This window comes from Xyrauchen texanus, unplaced genomic scaffold (genome assembly GCF_025860055.1).
Source record: "Xyrauchen texanus isolate HMW12.3.18 unplaced genomic scaffold, RBS_HiC_50CHRs HiC_scaffold_660, whole genome shotgun sequence".
Classification (NCBI taxonomy): Eukaryota; Metazoa; Chordata; class Actinopteri; order Cypriniformes; family Catostomidae; genus Xyrauchen; species Xyrauchen texanus.
This window is the reverse complement of record NW_026266644.1, coordinates 5,420-22,013: the sequence shown is the minus strand read 5'-3', so window position 1 is coordinate 22,013 and position 16,594 is coordinate 5,420. Positions and strand designations below refer to the sequence as shown.

The window sequence follows — 16,594 nt, the reverse complement described above, 5'->3', positions numbered from 1 at the left end:
CCGAGAATGCGGTTGTGAGACCTGAAACTTTGGGGGTGTCGGTTCGGTTATAGAATGCTGTTGTCACACTTATAAATAACTGTCCTCTGTGTGAACGCAACAGTGTTAAGCACTCAAAACAGGTCTGACAACTGTATTTTGCTACTGTGTGAACATGGCCATAGTAAAAAGGTCTTCAATACTGATCTGTTTCTCACCCACACATAGCGCTTCTGAAGATACAGTATATATTTAAACTCTGGAGTCATATGGATTACTTTTATGCTTCCTTTTTGTGCTTTTTGGGCCTTCAAAGTTCTGGTCACCATTCACTTGCATTGTATGGACCATCAGAGCTGAGATATTCTAAAAAATGTTGTTCGTGTTCAGCAAAAGAAAGAAAGACAAATGACACATCCCAAATGATGGGAACATTTTCATTATGGGATGAACTATCCTTTTAATAAAATACAATTTTTCATTGTTAGTTCATAATGCATATTAACATATTATACTATTGCATATAAACTATTACTATATGCTGAAATTAACATTAACCAAGACTGATCAAAAAGTATTGTTCATTGTTACTTCATGATGTTATTATGTTATTAAGCTTTGATTCATTATTTTATTAATTTATCATATATGTTCATATTTGAAAGTACATTATTGTCTAATGAATGATCTAATAAGCATTATAATGTTGATTAAAGATAATGGATTAAATACATTATAAAGTGCTACCCATTTATGTGAAACACTGCTCTCTGAATAACAAACCATATTGTAATCTCATCAGTAATATGTATTAATGATGATCAATATGCTGGTGTGAGGGTATATGAAATGCATTATGCTCACCGGTGCACAGATGATCTTTTGAGGTCATATTCATGAGACTGGATCTGAACAGACAGATACGCAGCCCTGCATTGCCAATAAACCCCCTCTTCCTCTGAACGCAGCATTGCAAAAACACACTAATCGAATATAAATAAATATCGAAAGGAATTATCAGTGCACATTGTTTCAGATGCAAGATTCTTTTGTTGTGGGTTAGTTTGCTTGAATCTCAATTCAAAGAATGCGAAGAACGGATTTGCGTTCTTGAGGATTGGAATCGAACTTCGGTAGTGGACGATGACGTAGAACGAGTCCATGAGAACGTAAGAACACAAAAGAACGCACATTGAGATTCACCCTTCGTGTTTTATTCACTTATGTATTTATTTATTTACACCCTTCGTTGCCATGGTGCCGTGTAAACAAAACCCACTGAACGGTGCGCCGTTGAAATGAAGCAACAGGAAACAACTGCTTTCAATGGCTCTCATACAATATTTATTAATTAGATATTTTTAGATTGTATGTCTGATAATAATGAACGAGTTTTGAGTGTATTACACCAACATGCTTTGTTCTCGTGCAGTTTGCAATTATCACGGCAGAATATATTTAAAACACTATCTCGCGTGTAGAATGAAAGATAATTGTTTCCAGGGGAACGAACTAACTGTCGCACCGCGCCAAACTACAAAACGCGCCCAGAGACCGTTGTTGTTTGTGTTTTGCAATTGCATTCCTGAGAGAAACATAAAAAATGCCGTAAGTGTATTCATGTATTTGTCCACACATAATTGCAACGATATAACCTTGTGTTTAAAATTTTGTGTTATGTGGCGAAACCATCAAACAGTGATGTTTTCAGACAATACCATGGTACTTTGATAGTATGGCACTGAATGATTATCCTATTCCTACACTAAGGTATTATCATGGTACTCCAAGGTACTTCAGTGAATACCATGGTACTACCGTGGTGAATGTCCAAGAAACCACGATAGTACTATAGTAGCATGTCCACAACTTGGTTGTTTTGTGATGACTTTTAGTTCCTCTTTGTTTCTTATTGTTCTTAAGACTCAGGTATGACTTTTTGGACTCAGTGTATTTGTGTTTATTGGATGAAGGAGTGATACCTGACTCACTGCACTGGCTTTGTATGATTCTGTAATTTCCCTTACAGTGTAAAGAGAGCCCTTCATTTACATGACAAAGAAAACGTGAGTGAAGGAAATCACAGAAACACAACATCAGGGGTTTTACTTTTAATTTAGATCAGAAATGTATTTTTTATGTGATTTAAAGGGAATGTTCACAAAAAGAAAATAAAATTATCTCATAATTTACTCACCCTTATGCCATCCCAGATATGTATGACTTTCTTTCTTCTGCTGAACACAAACAAAGATTTTTAGTAGAATATCTCCGCTCTGTAGGCCCATAAAATGCAAGTAAATGGTGACCAGACCTTTCAAGCTCCAAAGATTACATAAAGATAGCATAAAAATGATCCATATAAGAAGTGATATAATAGGATTGGGTGAGAAACAGATAAATATTTAAGTCCTGTTTTACTATACATCTTCCACTTTCACGTCCTGAAAGTGGAGATTTATAGTAAAAAAAAGACATATTGATCAGTTTCTTACCCAAAGTGACAGCATCACTTCAGAAGACATATATTAAACCTCTGTAGTCATAATGAGTTACTTTATGGTGCATTTATGTGATTTGTTGGAGCTTCAAAGTTCTGGCCACCATTAACTTTCATTGAATGGACCCACAGAGTTAAGATATTCTACTAAAAATCTTTCAGCATAAGAAAGAAATTCATACATATCTGGGATTGCATGAAAGTGAATAAATTATTAGTAAAAAGTGGACTAATTTCATGCAATTAAGAGTTGGGTCCATTCCAGCCCTTTTTAAGCTGACACTAGAACTGCTGCTGAACTGAAGTAAATAAATAAGATCTGGTATTTGGTTATCAAAACAAATATATTTGCAGTACAGAAGTAAGAAATAATACCCAAAATTATTTATCAGTGTTCAGTGTGTAATTATTCTAAATCTAAATATTATGACTTTGTTCTTATCAATGATTATACATAACTATTTCACATATATTTATTTTAGACCCCAGCAAAGAGGCATGCATCAAACATGAATTATTCCCCTATGACTGGAACTCGATTGATGAGTCCCACGACTAAACCTGCAGGTACTGGAACCCACAGTTCAGCTTCTGTGTCGTCATCAGGGTCTCATAAAATTCCCATTTTTTTTTTCTATGTCTGCCCTTCAGGAGTTTTATATTTGATTTGTATTGTGAACAAAGCAATATGTGTGTGTATTCTTTTTATTCTTTATAATCACCATAAAAAACCATGCTCATGCTGTCACCCAAGCACTATACAGTAGGAGTCTCTTGTAATCCACTAGGCTTGCATTTTGATTAACTGACAGTGTAGCCATTAATAATATCATTGCTTATGCTGATTTGATAAATTGCTGACATTTAGTGCTTCATCAACAGGTAATTCCAAAGCAGTTGGGAAGACAACGAATCCCCCTAAAACAAAAGAACCCATGACGGATGCTGAGAGGTAAAAGGATGCAGTCAAGCAAATTTCCTCATTTAAACTTATTAACAATAAAATTGGAGATTAGACAAATCAAACATTTTTGTAACCTAAACTTACTCATTCATACATATATTTACTGTAAATCTTCTGTACAATTACATGAATTTACATGAATTGTTATTAACACACTGTTGCTGTGGCAGGTTTTAGACTGTTGAGTTACTTTCTTAAAACTTGATTGCTTTTAGCAGAAAACAGAAGTCTATTTTTATGAGGTTTCTAACATTGGTATAACCAGAGCAATGGAACAGATAGAAATCTCTCCTCATTACTGGATATTTCCTTTGTCCCACTGGGCTGATAGCCATTATGACTGATCAGAATTTAATGACAGGACATGGAGGGAGTTTCATCACCAGCCAAAAGCCCTCTGATTTACACTGCACTAAAAATAGTTGGATAAGGAGAGTTTAAGAAAAGACCTATTTCCTTTCCAACGCATACTAACACAGAGCTTCATGCGATCCATCAAGACAAGCATTAGTTTTGAATTTTCTAGTGCAGTCATTTAAGAGGAAGCTAGTTAAATATATATAAAAACATCAATAAAGAGAGCGAGCTTATAATTAATTTAAGAAAGTTTTCATTTGGGGAGTCTAACCGAAGAGAACTGATCTTGTGCAAAATGTAGAAGAGAGCTTGAGTGGGATTGGACAAAGGGACTTGTATATGATTTTGCATAAAGTATATCTCTCTACATTTGCAAGTATGCATTAAAAATGTATGAATGCCTTTTTCTTAGTCCGCTTGTTCTCCCCTCACAGGCTTATAGGTAAAATGAATATGAAACAGGGAGCCTGTGTCGTTATCATGCAAAATTTCTGATAATATAATACATAAATGCCTTATTAGCAGTTTAAGATAAAAACAAAAACAAAACATTACAAAAATAATTTTTTTAATTTAAATTCTATTTTCTTTTCTTTCTTTTTTTTCCTCCAGAATTGTGTTCCTCAGGTGTAAGGTGAAAAGGTCTCTCAAAGACATAATGAAATACAGGCAACAGCTGGGGACATTAGTGGTATGTGGATCAAATATAGTAATTTAAGACCACAATGTTCTCAATTTACCATGTAATGTGTGTTTTTAAAGATTGTTTATAGACAGGTCAGATTGATCTTCACCTTAAAAACTAGACCAAGACTATACTAGATTGTGTGTGCACATGCAAGTTTAGTGTCCTAATGTGGCGGTCCCACAACACTAGACCTGGGCCGTAAACACAATAGACTTTGAAATTAAACATTTGGTACATGAATATTTAAATCACAAAGGAAAAATATCTTGATGTTTGTTTTTACTTCAGAACAAGAACATAATCACAAATAATCTTTTTATTTCCTTCCCAAATTATGCATTTTGAGAGGGTTACACCTCAGTCCATTACAATAGAAGTTCATGGTAAAATTTCCTCATTTACTTTGTGCATCATTACTTGCGTCCCCATTTGTTGAATGTTGTCATAAATGAAAAACATAATGACATGTAAAGTGGATAGTCATATAGATGTTTTTAAAAGGGTCAATGATGATCATTCATTGTGGTTTGGATTAAATGGTTAAAAATGGCTTCTTTAGGAATTGCAGTGTACACAATGCACAAGAAGGTTAAATTAGTAGTTGACTGATATGTGTTTTTCAAATGTTGATTTCTAAATTATTAAATTTTGTCCCCCAATCCTGAATATGTGGTTTTAGCCTTAGACTAGACTTAGGTTATTTAAAGTGTCTTATTGAAGTTGCACACCACACATGTTACTGCATGTTACTGTTAAGCCCAATTTGATGTGTCATTGAAGAAATTGGCATCCTCATGTAAATGTCTGTTTGAATGTAGCCAATAGAGGACAGTAGTGAGCTGAGAAGTCTCTTGCTGATGAGTCCTGCTGATCTGCAAACTGAACTCAAGATGCATGAAGATCTGTGTGAGTCCTTTCACTGTTATGTGCTGGAAATGCATATAACAGCATAATGACACATTCTCAAGGTCACTTTATTAAATGATTTACACTTTGTATATTCACTATTTAAAGGGTTCACACAAGAAATTGTGCCTGTGGGTGATGGTTTAAAACAAATCTGAATATGAATTTTCTTTTCAGCTGCTAAAATTGCATCTGGTGTACACAGGGCAGACACAGACAAAGGTCGTTACCAAGGTGAGTATGAGTGTTACGAGTTTAATCCAAAAGTGTATTAACATTAACAGCATGTATGATAGCACTTATCGTAAAGGAATTGTTTACTCAAAAATGAACCAACCCTCTTGTTGTTCCAAATCAGTATGAGTTTCATTCTTCCATGAAACACAAAAGACACTCATTGTATGGAAAAAAAAAGATGCAGCGACAGTGAATGGCGACTGAGGCTAACATTGTGCTAAACACCACCTCTTGTGTCTCACAGAAGAAAATCAAATGGGTTTCGAACAACATGAGGGTGAACAAAATGAAATAATTTCCATTATTGTCAGTGGCATTAAAGGAATAGTTCACACAAAAATGAAAATTCTCTGATCTACTCACCCTAATGCGTTTGACTTACTTTCTTCTGCTGAACACAAACATAGATTTTAAAAAGAATATTTTAGATTTGTTGGTCCACACAATGCATGTGAATGAGTACCAAATTTTGGTTTTATAAGTCAGCATAAAAGTAATCCAAAAGACTCCAGTGGTTGAGTCCATATCTTCAAAAGCGTTATGGTAGGTGTGGGTGAGAAACAGATCAATATTTAAGTCCTTTTTTACCATAAATCTCCACTTATTCTTTTGTATTTTGGCAATTCACATTCTTCATGCAAATCGCCACCTTCTGGTCGGGGCTGGTCAAAGGTGGAGGTTTGTAGAAAAAGGACTTCAATATTGATCTGTTTCTCACCTACACTTATCATATCACTTTAGAAGATATGGATTTAACCACTAGAGTCTTATGGATTACTTTTATTCTGCCACTATGTGATTTTTTTTTGAAGATTCTGGTCACCATTTACTTGCATTTTATGGACTTATAGAGCTGATATACAGTACTGTACAAAAGTCTGTTTCACAAAGCATTTGTCTTAAGATGGTTATTTATATCTTCAGCTTTAGTGTGTCAATAGGAAATATAAATGTTAGTCTCCCAAACATTACTTTTCCAATAGAAAAGATTAGAATAAAAGAACAGGGAGCCCTGCAACAGATGTCATAGCCCCCACAAAGCCCCCATTGAACATCGTGTCAGTTTGAGATTACATAAAGAGACTGAAGTAATTGAGACAGCCTAAATATTTAGAAGAACTGTGGCGAATTCCACAAGAAGCTTGGAACATCCTATCTACCAACAACTGAGAAAAATTGTGTCCAGGTGACCTAGTAGGATTGGTGCTGTTTTAAAGGCAAAGGTGGTCACACCGAATATTGATTTAGCTTTTTTATGTTTACTGGAATTTGTAGGACATTAAGTGATAAATAAAAACAATTTCTCAAGTGCCTAAAACTTTTGCACAGTACTGTATTCTTTGACCATCTGTGATGGTATGATGAGAGAATTTTCATTTTGTGGGGAACTATCGCTTTAAAAGTAAATTGATAAACAATCTTTCTCTTATCGGATAGCAAGCAATATATAAAAGGTTTTGTTTCCAATCTAAAACGTTTCCCCATCACAAAACACAAAATGTTTTATATTACAGTATGACTTTCCCTAAAAGAGCCAGAGAAAGAAAATATTAAGTGTTCCACTTTTATGCGAGTCATGATTGATTTCAAGCGCAGAAGTTCTGGAGTTGGTCACATGGGACTTTTAAATTGGCATTTATGATGTGTTCATAGAGATTTGCTTTGATTTAGGGAAAAAATCTAGGAAAAATATTTCGTTTTCCTAACACAAACAACCAAGAGCTCCTCTTCATTAGACAGACATAATTAGATTATTTCTGCCCCCAGCAAAGCTGCGCTTGTGATTAAATCATAACAATGGTGATTTGTTGCAACTCAATGGTTGGATTGTGATAAAGTTCAGCATGTTTTTAAGATAAGGTCGGCTGAAATTGTTTTAATTAGTTACACTCGAGGACCACTGCGTATATGTTGCTTGTAGCTCTACACCAAAGGAATGTCACAATCTTGATCACACAGTGAAGCATGAAATGTATCAATGTGGAGAACAACAACAGTACTGAGTGAATCCACATTTACAAGCCTGGACAGAAAAACGTCCCTTTGTTATTTTAAGGCATACATTGAGAGTAAACAAATTCTTATTAAAGGTGGTGTATGACGTTTGATTGCGTCTTGTTTGAAATTAGGACAGATTTGATCATTTTTATGCTTTAGCTGTAGTGTAAGTGCTCAGATTGCATTATTTGCATTGCTTTAGGTTGTTGTATCCATAATCAAATGTATAGTGGTAGTAGTGTAAGTGCTCAGATTGCATTATTTGCATTGCTTTAGGTTGTTGTAGCCATAATAAAATGTATAGTGGTAGAACACTGCCTGAGACCCAAACATGTTTAGAATTAGGAGGTAGATCTTAGAAAAGGGTCACACATTAAAATGTGGTTATGTTTGCTGACACACAGCAGCGTAGATGAAGCAGCAACAAAAACAGAAGTTCTCACTAACATATGTAATTTTAAAAATGTGCTTTTCACAGTCAGCCATTATTAATTTATTCTGTTAGTGAAGGTGTCAAATTACAAGGGTTTCTTTTTTTTTTTTTCTCCCCAATTTTGAATGCCCAATTCCCAATGCACTCTAAGGGTGCTTTCACATTGGCAGTTTAGTTCAAAACAGAGCACGGTTCGCATGAACAATTGGTAATGTGAAAGCTGTCATGCGGACCGAGGTGAGCACCATGGTACCGAACCAGAGACTACCTGTAGGAGGTGGTCTGAGTTCGGTCGCAATGGAGCTGTAGCACGATTTTCGTGAATGTGAAAGCAACTCTGACTCGGGTGCGCACTTGTTCAGGAAGTAAAGTAACCTGTGCATGCATTTTAGCCGATGACTACATCATTAGTTTCGACAAAACACTAGGACCCATACTATCCTGAAAGTCCCAAAAAAGTAATGACACCATAATGAAATACAAGTTTACACTATAAATACTGTCGGTCTGTTTATCTATATATACACCTTATAAATATTATATAAAATACTATTATAGGGTATAATAGGAGATGACAGTGGCGATAACTTAATTTTGGGCACGAGCATGAGTAAGCATGCAGTGTAAAAAAGATGCAAATTAATTCCTTGCAATCAGCTGTCTCAAAAAATGCTGTTTGTGAGCAGCAGCAAGCCGCCTTCCACTGGACATACGATGAGTTATGCCATGAAGCGTTGGCATTCGCACTGTTGTGCATAATGGCACCAAAAAAACAAAGTATGATGAGTCGCGTGTGTTCACATGCGTGTTTGTGATGATGTAAGATAAAAGCAAATGGACCAGGGTTCGATGGAATCAAGTGGGTGTGAAACCAGACCAATGCAGCGGGGGGCACCAGGAACAATCACACTCGGAATCAGACCACAGCAAACGCGCCCTGTGTGAAAGCTCCTAAGTCCTCATGGTTGTGTAGTGAATCGCCTCGGTCTGGGTGGCGGAGGAAGAATGTCAGTTGCCTCCGCATCTGAGACCATCAATCCGCACATCACGTGGCTTGTTGAGCGCATTACCACAGAGACATAGAGCTTGTGGAGGCGTCATGCTATTCTCCACGGCATCCACACACAACTCGCCATGTGCCCCACTGAGAGCGAACCACATTATAGCGACCACAAGGAGGTTGCCCCATGTGACTCTACCCTCCCTAGCAACCGGGACAATTTGGTCACTCAGCACACCCTGGATTCGAACTCACGACTTCAGGGGTGGTAGTCAGCATCTTTTCAATATCAATTAATATTCAGTAATGAATGTGCAGGTTTTTCTCTAAGACTGATATGACTAGAGTCATTCATGTTAGTGTGCATCATTTAAAAATATTTTTCAAAAATACTGTTCTACTATTACTATTACATTCTTTTTAAAAGTTTAGCAATTAGCCAAAAAATGACTGAAGTGCCCATTGAAATTTGTGGCTGATGGGGAGAGACATAAAGAAGATAGTTACAATTAAGTCTTTGTGTTAGTAATGTTGAAGTCCGGGGGGCCTGCGCAGCTCAGCGAGTATTCCACCCGTGGAGTTACGAGTTCGAATCCAGGGTGTGCTGAGTGATTCCAGCCAGGTCTCCTAAGCAACCAAATTGGCCTGGTTGCTAGGAAGGGTAGAGTCACATGGGGTAACCTAATCGTGGTTGCGATTAGTAGTTCTTGCTCTCAACGGGGAGCGTTATAAGTTGTGCGTGAATTGCGGAGAGTAGCGTGAGCCTCCACATGCTGGGAGCCTCCACGGTGTCATGCACAGCGAGCCATGTGATAAGATCCTGGGATTGACTGTCTCAGAAGCGGAGGCAACTGAAACTTGTCCTCCACCACACAGATTGAGGTGAGTAACCGCGCTACCATGAGGACCTACTAAGTAGTGGAATTTGGGTATTCCAAATTGGGGAGAAAAATTAAAAGGAAAAATAATAATAATAATAAGAAAAAAATATATATATTAGTAATGTTGAAGTCTTTCGGCAAAATTGGAATTGGTCAAATATTTGTCATTTAATTTGTGTTATGAAAGAGAGCTCTCTGTGTTGGAATTGTACATTTGTGAATTAGATGGGTGTAACAAAATCGAATTACTTGTCACAAGGAAAGGATTGTGATTGTCCATGAAAAATAAACATTTCCTCAAAAATGCAACTAAATATGGACTATTTCAGTAAACTGACTGAATCAAACTTTAGGGAGCATCAGAGTATGTCCTGTAAATAATGTGCTCTGTTGTGGTTTCTCTTTTCTCATTACAGTTAGACTATTAGGAAGACAAATTTTAAAATGATTCAAATTTAGTCAAGTTCCTTTATGGATTTTTGAACTGTTAAATGTTTATTCATGATTATAGTGTGTAATGAAAGCCAGAGCTAAACTTTTGCCTAAAGGCAAAATATAAGCAGAGTAAATAAATGTATTGTTTATGTGTGTTTACTTCAGGATGCCTTTAAACTATTTTAATACAATTTAAACAATAAGCTCTCTTGAGACACCATCTCAGCACAGATCACTAATGCCCTGGATTTCAAAGAGTCACATCATTGCCATTAGAGTCACTCGCACGCATGTATTCACAAAGAGGCAGTGTCACTTGAGCTGTTCAGGATCTGGTGTGGATGACACATGATGGTGAAGATATGACACTACTCTGTGTTAAAGCCACGCTGAGTACCAGGCAGTGTGATACTGCCAAGACAGCTGAGAAAATCCACTAAGATATTTTAACTTTGACAGGCAAACCACTGAATCCATGTCACTAATGTTAGCAGCAATCACCTTATAGCTTCTCAAAATGTTCTTTACTTTTACAATCTGGTAGGGCGTAACTTTGAGAGATTCTGAAAGGGCAATTCATTTTTAAGGACACAGGGTTCCCACACATTTTGACCAAGGAATTGCCATAGATTTTCCATGATCTTTCCAGTAATTAATGATTACTGGATAGGGGCCTGGGTAGCTCAGCAAGTATAGATGCTGACTACCTCACCTGGAGTTGCAAGTTCGAATACAGGTTTTGCTGACTCCAGTCAGGCTTCCTAAGCAACCAATTGGCCCGGTTGCTTGGGTGGGTAGAGTCATGTTGGGTTAACCTCCTCGTGGTTGCTATAATGTGGTTCTCGCTCTCAGTGGAGTGTGTGGTAAGTTGTGCGTGGATGCCACGGAGAATAGCATGAGCCTCCACACACGCTAGGTCTCTGCAGTAATGCGCTCAACAAACCACATGATAAAATGCACGGACTGACTGTCTCAGACGCGGAGGCAACTGAGATTCGTCCTCTGGGACCCGGATTGATGTGAGTCACTACACCACCACGAGAACCTAGAGCGCTTTGGGAATTGGGCATACCAAATTGGAGAGAAAAGGGGAGGGGAAAAAAAGAGATTTCTGGATAACAGTTATCCTCACTGTGAATTCGGCAACAGTAGGTCAAAAGTTCTGCTGCTGAAATTTGTGTGTTCTTATTGAAATGTGAATCACTTCCCCAAGTTGCTGAAGCTGGAAGTGCTGTTGAACATTTGTGCATGTGTGAGATCCAGTTTCTGGGAGAAATGTCCACTGAGTGGCACCAAAAGAGTTGCATTTTTAGTTGAAAATTATGTAAACAGTCAACTGGAATGACCCAAACCCTAAACTTAACCTTCAGTGAAGTAAAAATGTAATTAGAGTGAAAATTCAGGCACTGAATCACACCCAGTATTGTTTGCATGAATGTGAAAAAATCCTGGTAGCGCTAGAGAGAAAGGTGAACATATTTGAATTTATGCAAAAACATTTTAAGAGGAATGGCATTTGTCAGTAATTCGGCAGAATGGGTTGATTTCATGGTGCAAGATGTCGATTTTCCATGTGATCATGTTGCGTCTGTTTGTATGTCAGGTACCAGTCTTTGGAATTTATACTTTTAAACAATAACACTTATTAGTATACCAATGTGTACAATAAACCACTCAACAGACAGACCGATGTTATTACCCTGGCATGTGGGTAAGTTTAATTCTGGACAATCCCACAGGAAAAGAAATAGCAAGCCAATGAAATATATTAGAGCATAACAGAACTAGACAATCTATACTGTACTAACTTAGATTTTTAATGATTTTACTTATTTCCACATCTTTTCCAAGCCTGGAAATCACAATTTTAATATTCCCATGACTGGAAACCCTGCTGTTTTAGGACTAACTAAAGTTGTCAAGTATTCTAGAGAAGCCAAGTCTCCTAAACAATCAGATGGGCTGTACATTTTCTCGCTTATTCAGGCATTACCAAGTCTCCAGTTTTAGTCTGCATGTTGCTGATGAGCGCAAAATGGAAAAAGAGAGAGCACAATAATTCTGAGGCAGGTTTGTCGCCTGGACCAAGGGTATTGATTATTTCTGTGTGGCGAGAGATTTGGAAAATTCAATTAAAGGAGCTGAGCAAAGGATTCATAAATCGGCCCCTGCCTCTACCTCTTCTACGCCCATAGAGAGACATTGTTATGTTCTAAATCAGTGTTGCACTTCACAATATATTTTCTTTGGAGCATGAAAATAAATAACATTTAAACAGTTCTGCTTACCGCTGAAGCAAATTTTATCTTCACCAAAGCCCTCCGTCTTCGTGAGGGGGCCTCCCACGCACATCGGCAGATGTAGCAACGGATTTTTATGGCAAGTTTTCCATAAGAAAATCCTATAGAATGTGAATTTTGCAATGACAAAATGAGAAGGAAGGGGACGGATCAGCAGAATAAAAATTGATCAGGCCACAGATGGGGTCGAGCCTTGGGAGATTTGTAAGACAGCCTTAATAGACTATTAAAAATTCCTTAAAATATAATAAAACAAATAGGTTTTTGGTTCTTGGCTGGGACGAGGTCACAAACCCTGCTAATACCACATCAATCCTGGGCCGTTGAAGGATAAATGGGGTCTGTTTGGAGTACATTTAGTCTTTCTGATGAAAAACACCAGCACAATTAAAGGGCTGCCGTATATTAAGGTTTGTTATATCAGAGATGGTTGGGCGGAGGGGAGTATGCATTGCCAAGTCTGCGTTTTGGTGATGTGTGCTGGAGAATGAAATGAGAGTTAACGTTATTTTAGATGCATTCAGTCAAAGAAGCATTTCAGATATTTCATTTGCATTTAGATCATGTATCAGTGGCAGCTAGCAGTCTACAAAATCTGTGACTGATGGTGTGATTTATCTGATATCAAAGAGCAATTTAAGTTAAACTACAAATGTGCATGTTTCATTCATGTATTTTCAAAATGATCAATGATGAAACATATTAAGCAAGTTGAAGTGTGTGTTAATTTATCTATGATGGTTTTACAGGGTTGAAACAGACCAGCAGCTCTTATGTATTTCTGAAGGAAATATTAAGGTATGTTCTTTTTTTCTACAGTAACACTGGGGCACTTTACTCATTTAACTCGTAATGCTAATCACATTACATATATTCACTTATTTCTATAATTTATGTTTTGTAATATACTGTTTTTTTTTTTTTTTTTTTTAAATATCTTTTGTATATTTAATTCTAATTCATTTACAGATATTTCATAATTTTTAGATTATCGGCACTAGTTGATAAACACGTTAGTCTGAGATGTTTCAAAATCTACAGACAGTCTTATCAATCATAATATTCACTTTCTATTTGCATATTTGGTACATTTTGAGTACATATCATGTAAAATAATAGTAACACAAAATTTCAGAACTCATTTTAATATATGTAAAATTGGCCATTAGCTAGCCTGCTGTCTTAATATCAGTATCAGCCATGAAAACACCTACCTTGGTTGACTACTAGTAAAATATATGAAAATGTATTATGCTTAATCTTACAGCAACATTTGAGATTTACTATCCCATTTTTAATTTCTTTTATTTATTTATTTTTTTTCCTTCAGTTCAAAATGTAAATGTAAAGTCCCAGTAATTTGACAGAGCTATTAGAGGAACATTCTGGGTTCAATAAGTTAAGCTCGATCGACAGCATTTGTGGCATAATTTGATTACCATAAAAATGTATTTTGACTTGTCCCTACTTTTATTTAAAAAAACTAATCTGGGTTAAAGTGAGGCACATACAATGGAAGTGAATGGGGCTAATCCATGATTGTTAAAATACACACTGTTTCAAAATATAGCCATATGACATAAACATATTAGTTAACATGATTTTAGTGTGATAAAATCGTTTACTAACCTGTTCTGTGTAAAGTTATATCCAATTTTACAAATTTAATTCATGACAGTGAAACACCATAAACCCTAAAATGACCGTAAAACTATGATTTAGACAACTTTGTGGCTCAAATAATATATAAGTGTTATAACAGAAGAATTAATGTATACATTTGTAAAAATATACGTTTCACATCTCTGCATTAAAACACTCTAAAATCTGGCCCCACTAACTTCCATTAAAAGTGCTTCACTGTAACCTAAATTTTTGCTTTTTTTTTTATTAAGAGGGACGAGTCGAAAAATTACTTTTTGTGGTTATCAACATTATGCCACAGATGCTGTCAATTGAGCTTAACAAGTATTGAACACAGAATATTCCTTTAGATAGTATAATGTCAAGCATTTCTGTATGCTTAAAATACGCAATATGAAATACATGTATGTTTCATTTTTCAATTCATTAAATCTAGGCACTAGACATGCAATATGCCATTAGACTTGCATGCCCACTATGCCTTTTTTATGTGTGTATATAATTCTGTGCACCGCTGCAAATGGGATAGTTCTCCCTTTATCAAAGTTGCAGCTCTCTGTCAGCATGTTTGATGTACACTGAACATCCTATCAGTCTGCAAGCGGCAAGATGTCAGAGGAGGCTGTCAGTCTTTCTATCGTAGTCAAAATGAGACAGCGCTGCCGACACCTTGCCATTCCATCTCAGACACATTTACATTGAATCCACTCGCTGAAAGTTTTTTTCCCCCTCCCTTTCACCAGGAATCTGACAAAATGTTGATTCTACAATACACAGTGTGCTGTGCCACTGCGAAAATAGTGTTCTTAGTACTGGCATACTGTCCCATTAGGGCTGATGCAGACAGAAATGTATACTAAATATACACATAGAAATAGAGTGGGGTTCAGAATTTTACAAATATTCATATATAAGGCCATACACAGGTTCATACAGAAGATAATTAATTGCTTATGCTAATCTGTCTTTTTAATTTGACAGCCTCTGATCTTCTCTTGATGTTCAACTTGCACAGCAGATGGTGCCCTCTCAGACCTCCTATTTCTGCCTAAGGTGGATCATGTAACCTTCTCTTTGTCACTTCTACTGGCCTCATTTTTGTCCAGGACAAAATCTTAAGTTGACCTACCAAAACACCCTTGTCACGTATGCTCTGAGCAGAACAAGGACTTTAGGTTGTTTTCAACCTTGTAACATTCAATAATTTGGTCTGTATAAGTCTGACCGTAAAGTTCACAGAGTTCATAAGAGATCAGCATGCATGCCAGGCATGATCTGAAAGCAATTGTATCCTAAGGTTGTTTAATATTAGCATCAGCCCTTAAATATTGTATTATACTTCCTGGCAGAGTTTGTCTCTTTGCAGTTTGTTTCCTAATCTAATATCATGTGTAAAATGGTAAAACCAAAACCTGTTCATTCTCCCCTCATCCTCGTTGTATGTGTGTGTATAGCACCAGAGTAAGCACTGGCTGTAACACACTAGCCCTTTTGTGACCTGATAACATTTATAGTTGTAATGGATTTTTTTTAATGGCCGTCATTAACTCGCACAAAGAGGGGTGAAAAAGATTGCTTGTACTTTTTCCCGCTGGTATTTCAGCTTTACAGCATTATCTTCTGATATGTCTCCTTCCATCATTTTTGTTTTACAGCCCATGGAGTCGAAGCATTTTAATGCATGGCTTTATAATCCGCCTCTTGTCTTCTGTCACTTCCAAGATAATTCCATTTTGGTAAATTAATGAGTCTTTTACTTCACCACAATTATTATCAAAAAGTAGTAGTCAAATAGATTTTCCCCTACCAAGTTCCTTTATTTAGTGCAACCTTTTGCTCATTAACAGCAGTTGGGTCCTTTGAAAAGCCTTAGGACCCATGTTCAGACACAAGATAAAGACATTTTCATTTGGTACAAAAACTTTGAATGATGTATCAAAAATGTTATTAAAAAAATAAATATATTTCAGCACAAATGGTCCCTTACATACTGGTCATTTACACAGTCCCAATATCCCACTAACACACTTTGTCTCTAAGGCATACAAGTGAAAGTCTGGCAGTACTGTATCTCCTTTCATTGGATTCACTATTCTCAACCCAAACCTCATTAAGAGGAAATTTAATTTTCCCAAACTATTCCCATCCTGTTTTATTCTGACCCAATGTATTCTCCTCTCCTTGTGCCATCATTTTGTTCTGTGACACTGGTTGGGGTTCTTTATTTGACAGCCAGTGTCGTTGAAGACATGTTTCAGTTTGTTTTCTTTTG

The 16,594-nt window shown here is 36.6% G+C and overlaps 1 protein-coding gene across 1 annotated transcript; it reads left to right on the top strand.

Annotated features, from left to right (window-relative positions):
- Positions 1-1,506: 1,506 nt before the first annotated feature.
- Positions 1,507-16,289, top strand: itgb3bp (integrin subunit beta 3 binding protein). Its single transcript, XM_052125129.1, has 9 exons — positions 1,507-1,587; positions 2,009-2,045; positions 2,962-3,046; positions 3,362-3,431; positions 4,413-4,491; positions 5,307-5,394; positions 5,572-5,628; positions 13,428-13,476; positions 15,304-16,289. The coding sequence occupies exons 1-9, from the start codon at positions 1,583-1,585 to the stop codon at positions 15,308-15,310; spliced, it is 477 nt and encodes a 158-aa protein (XP_051981089.1). The 5' UTR covers positions 1,507-1,582; the 3' UTR covers positions 15,311-16,289.
- Positions 16,290-16,594: the final 305 nt, after the last annotated feature.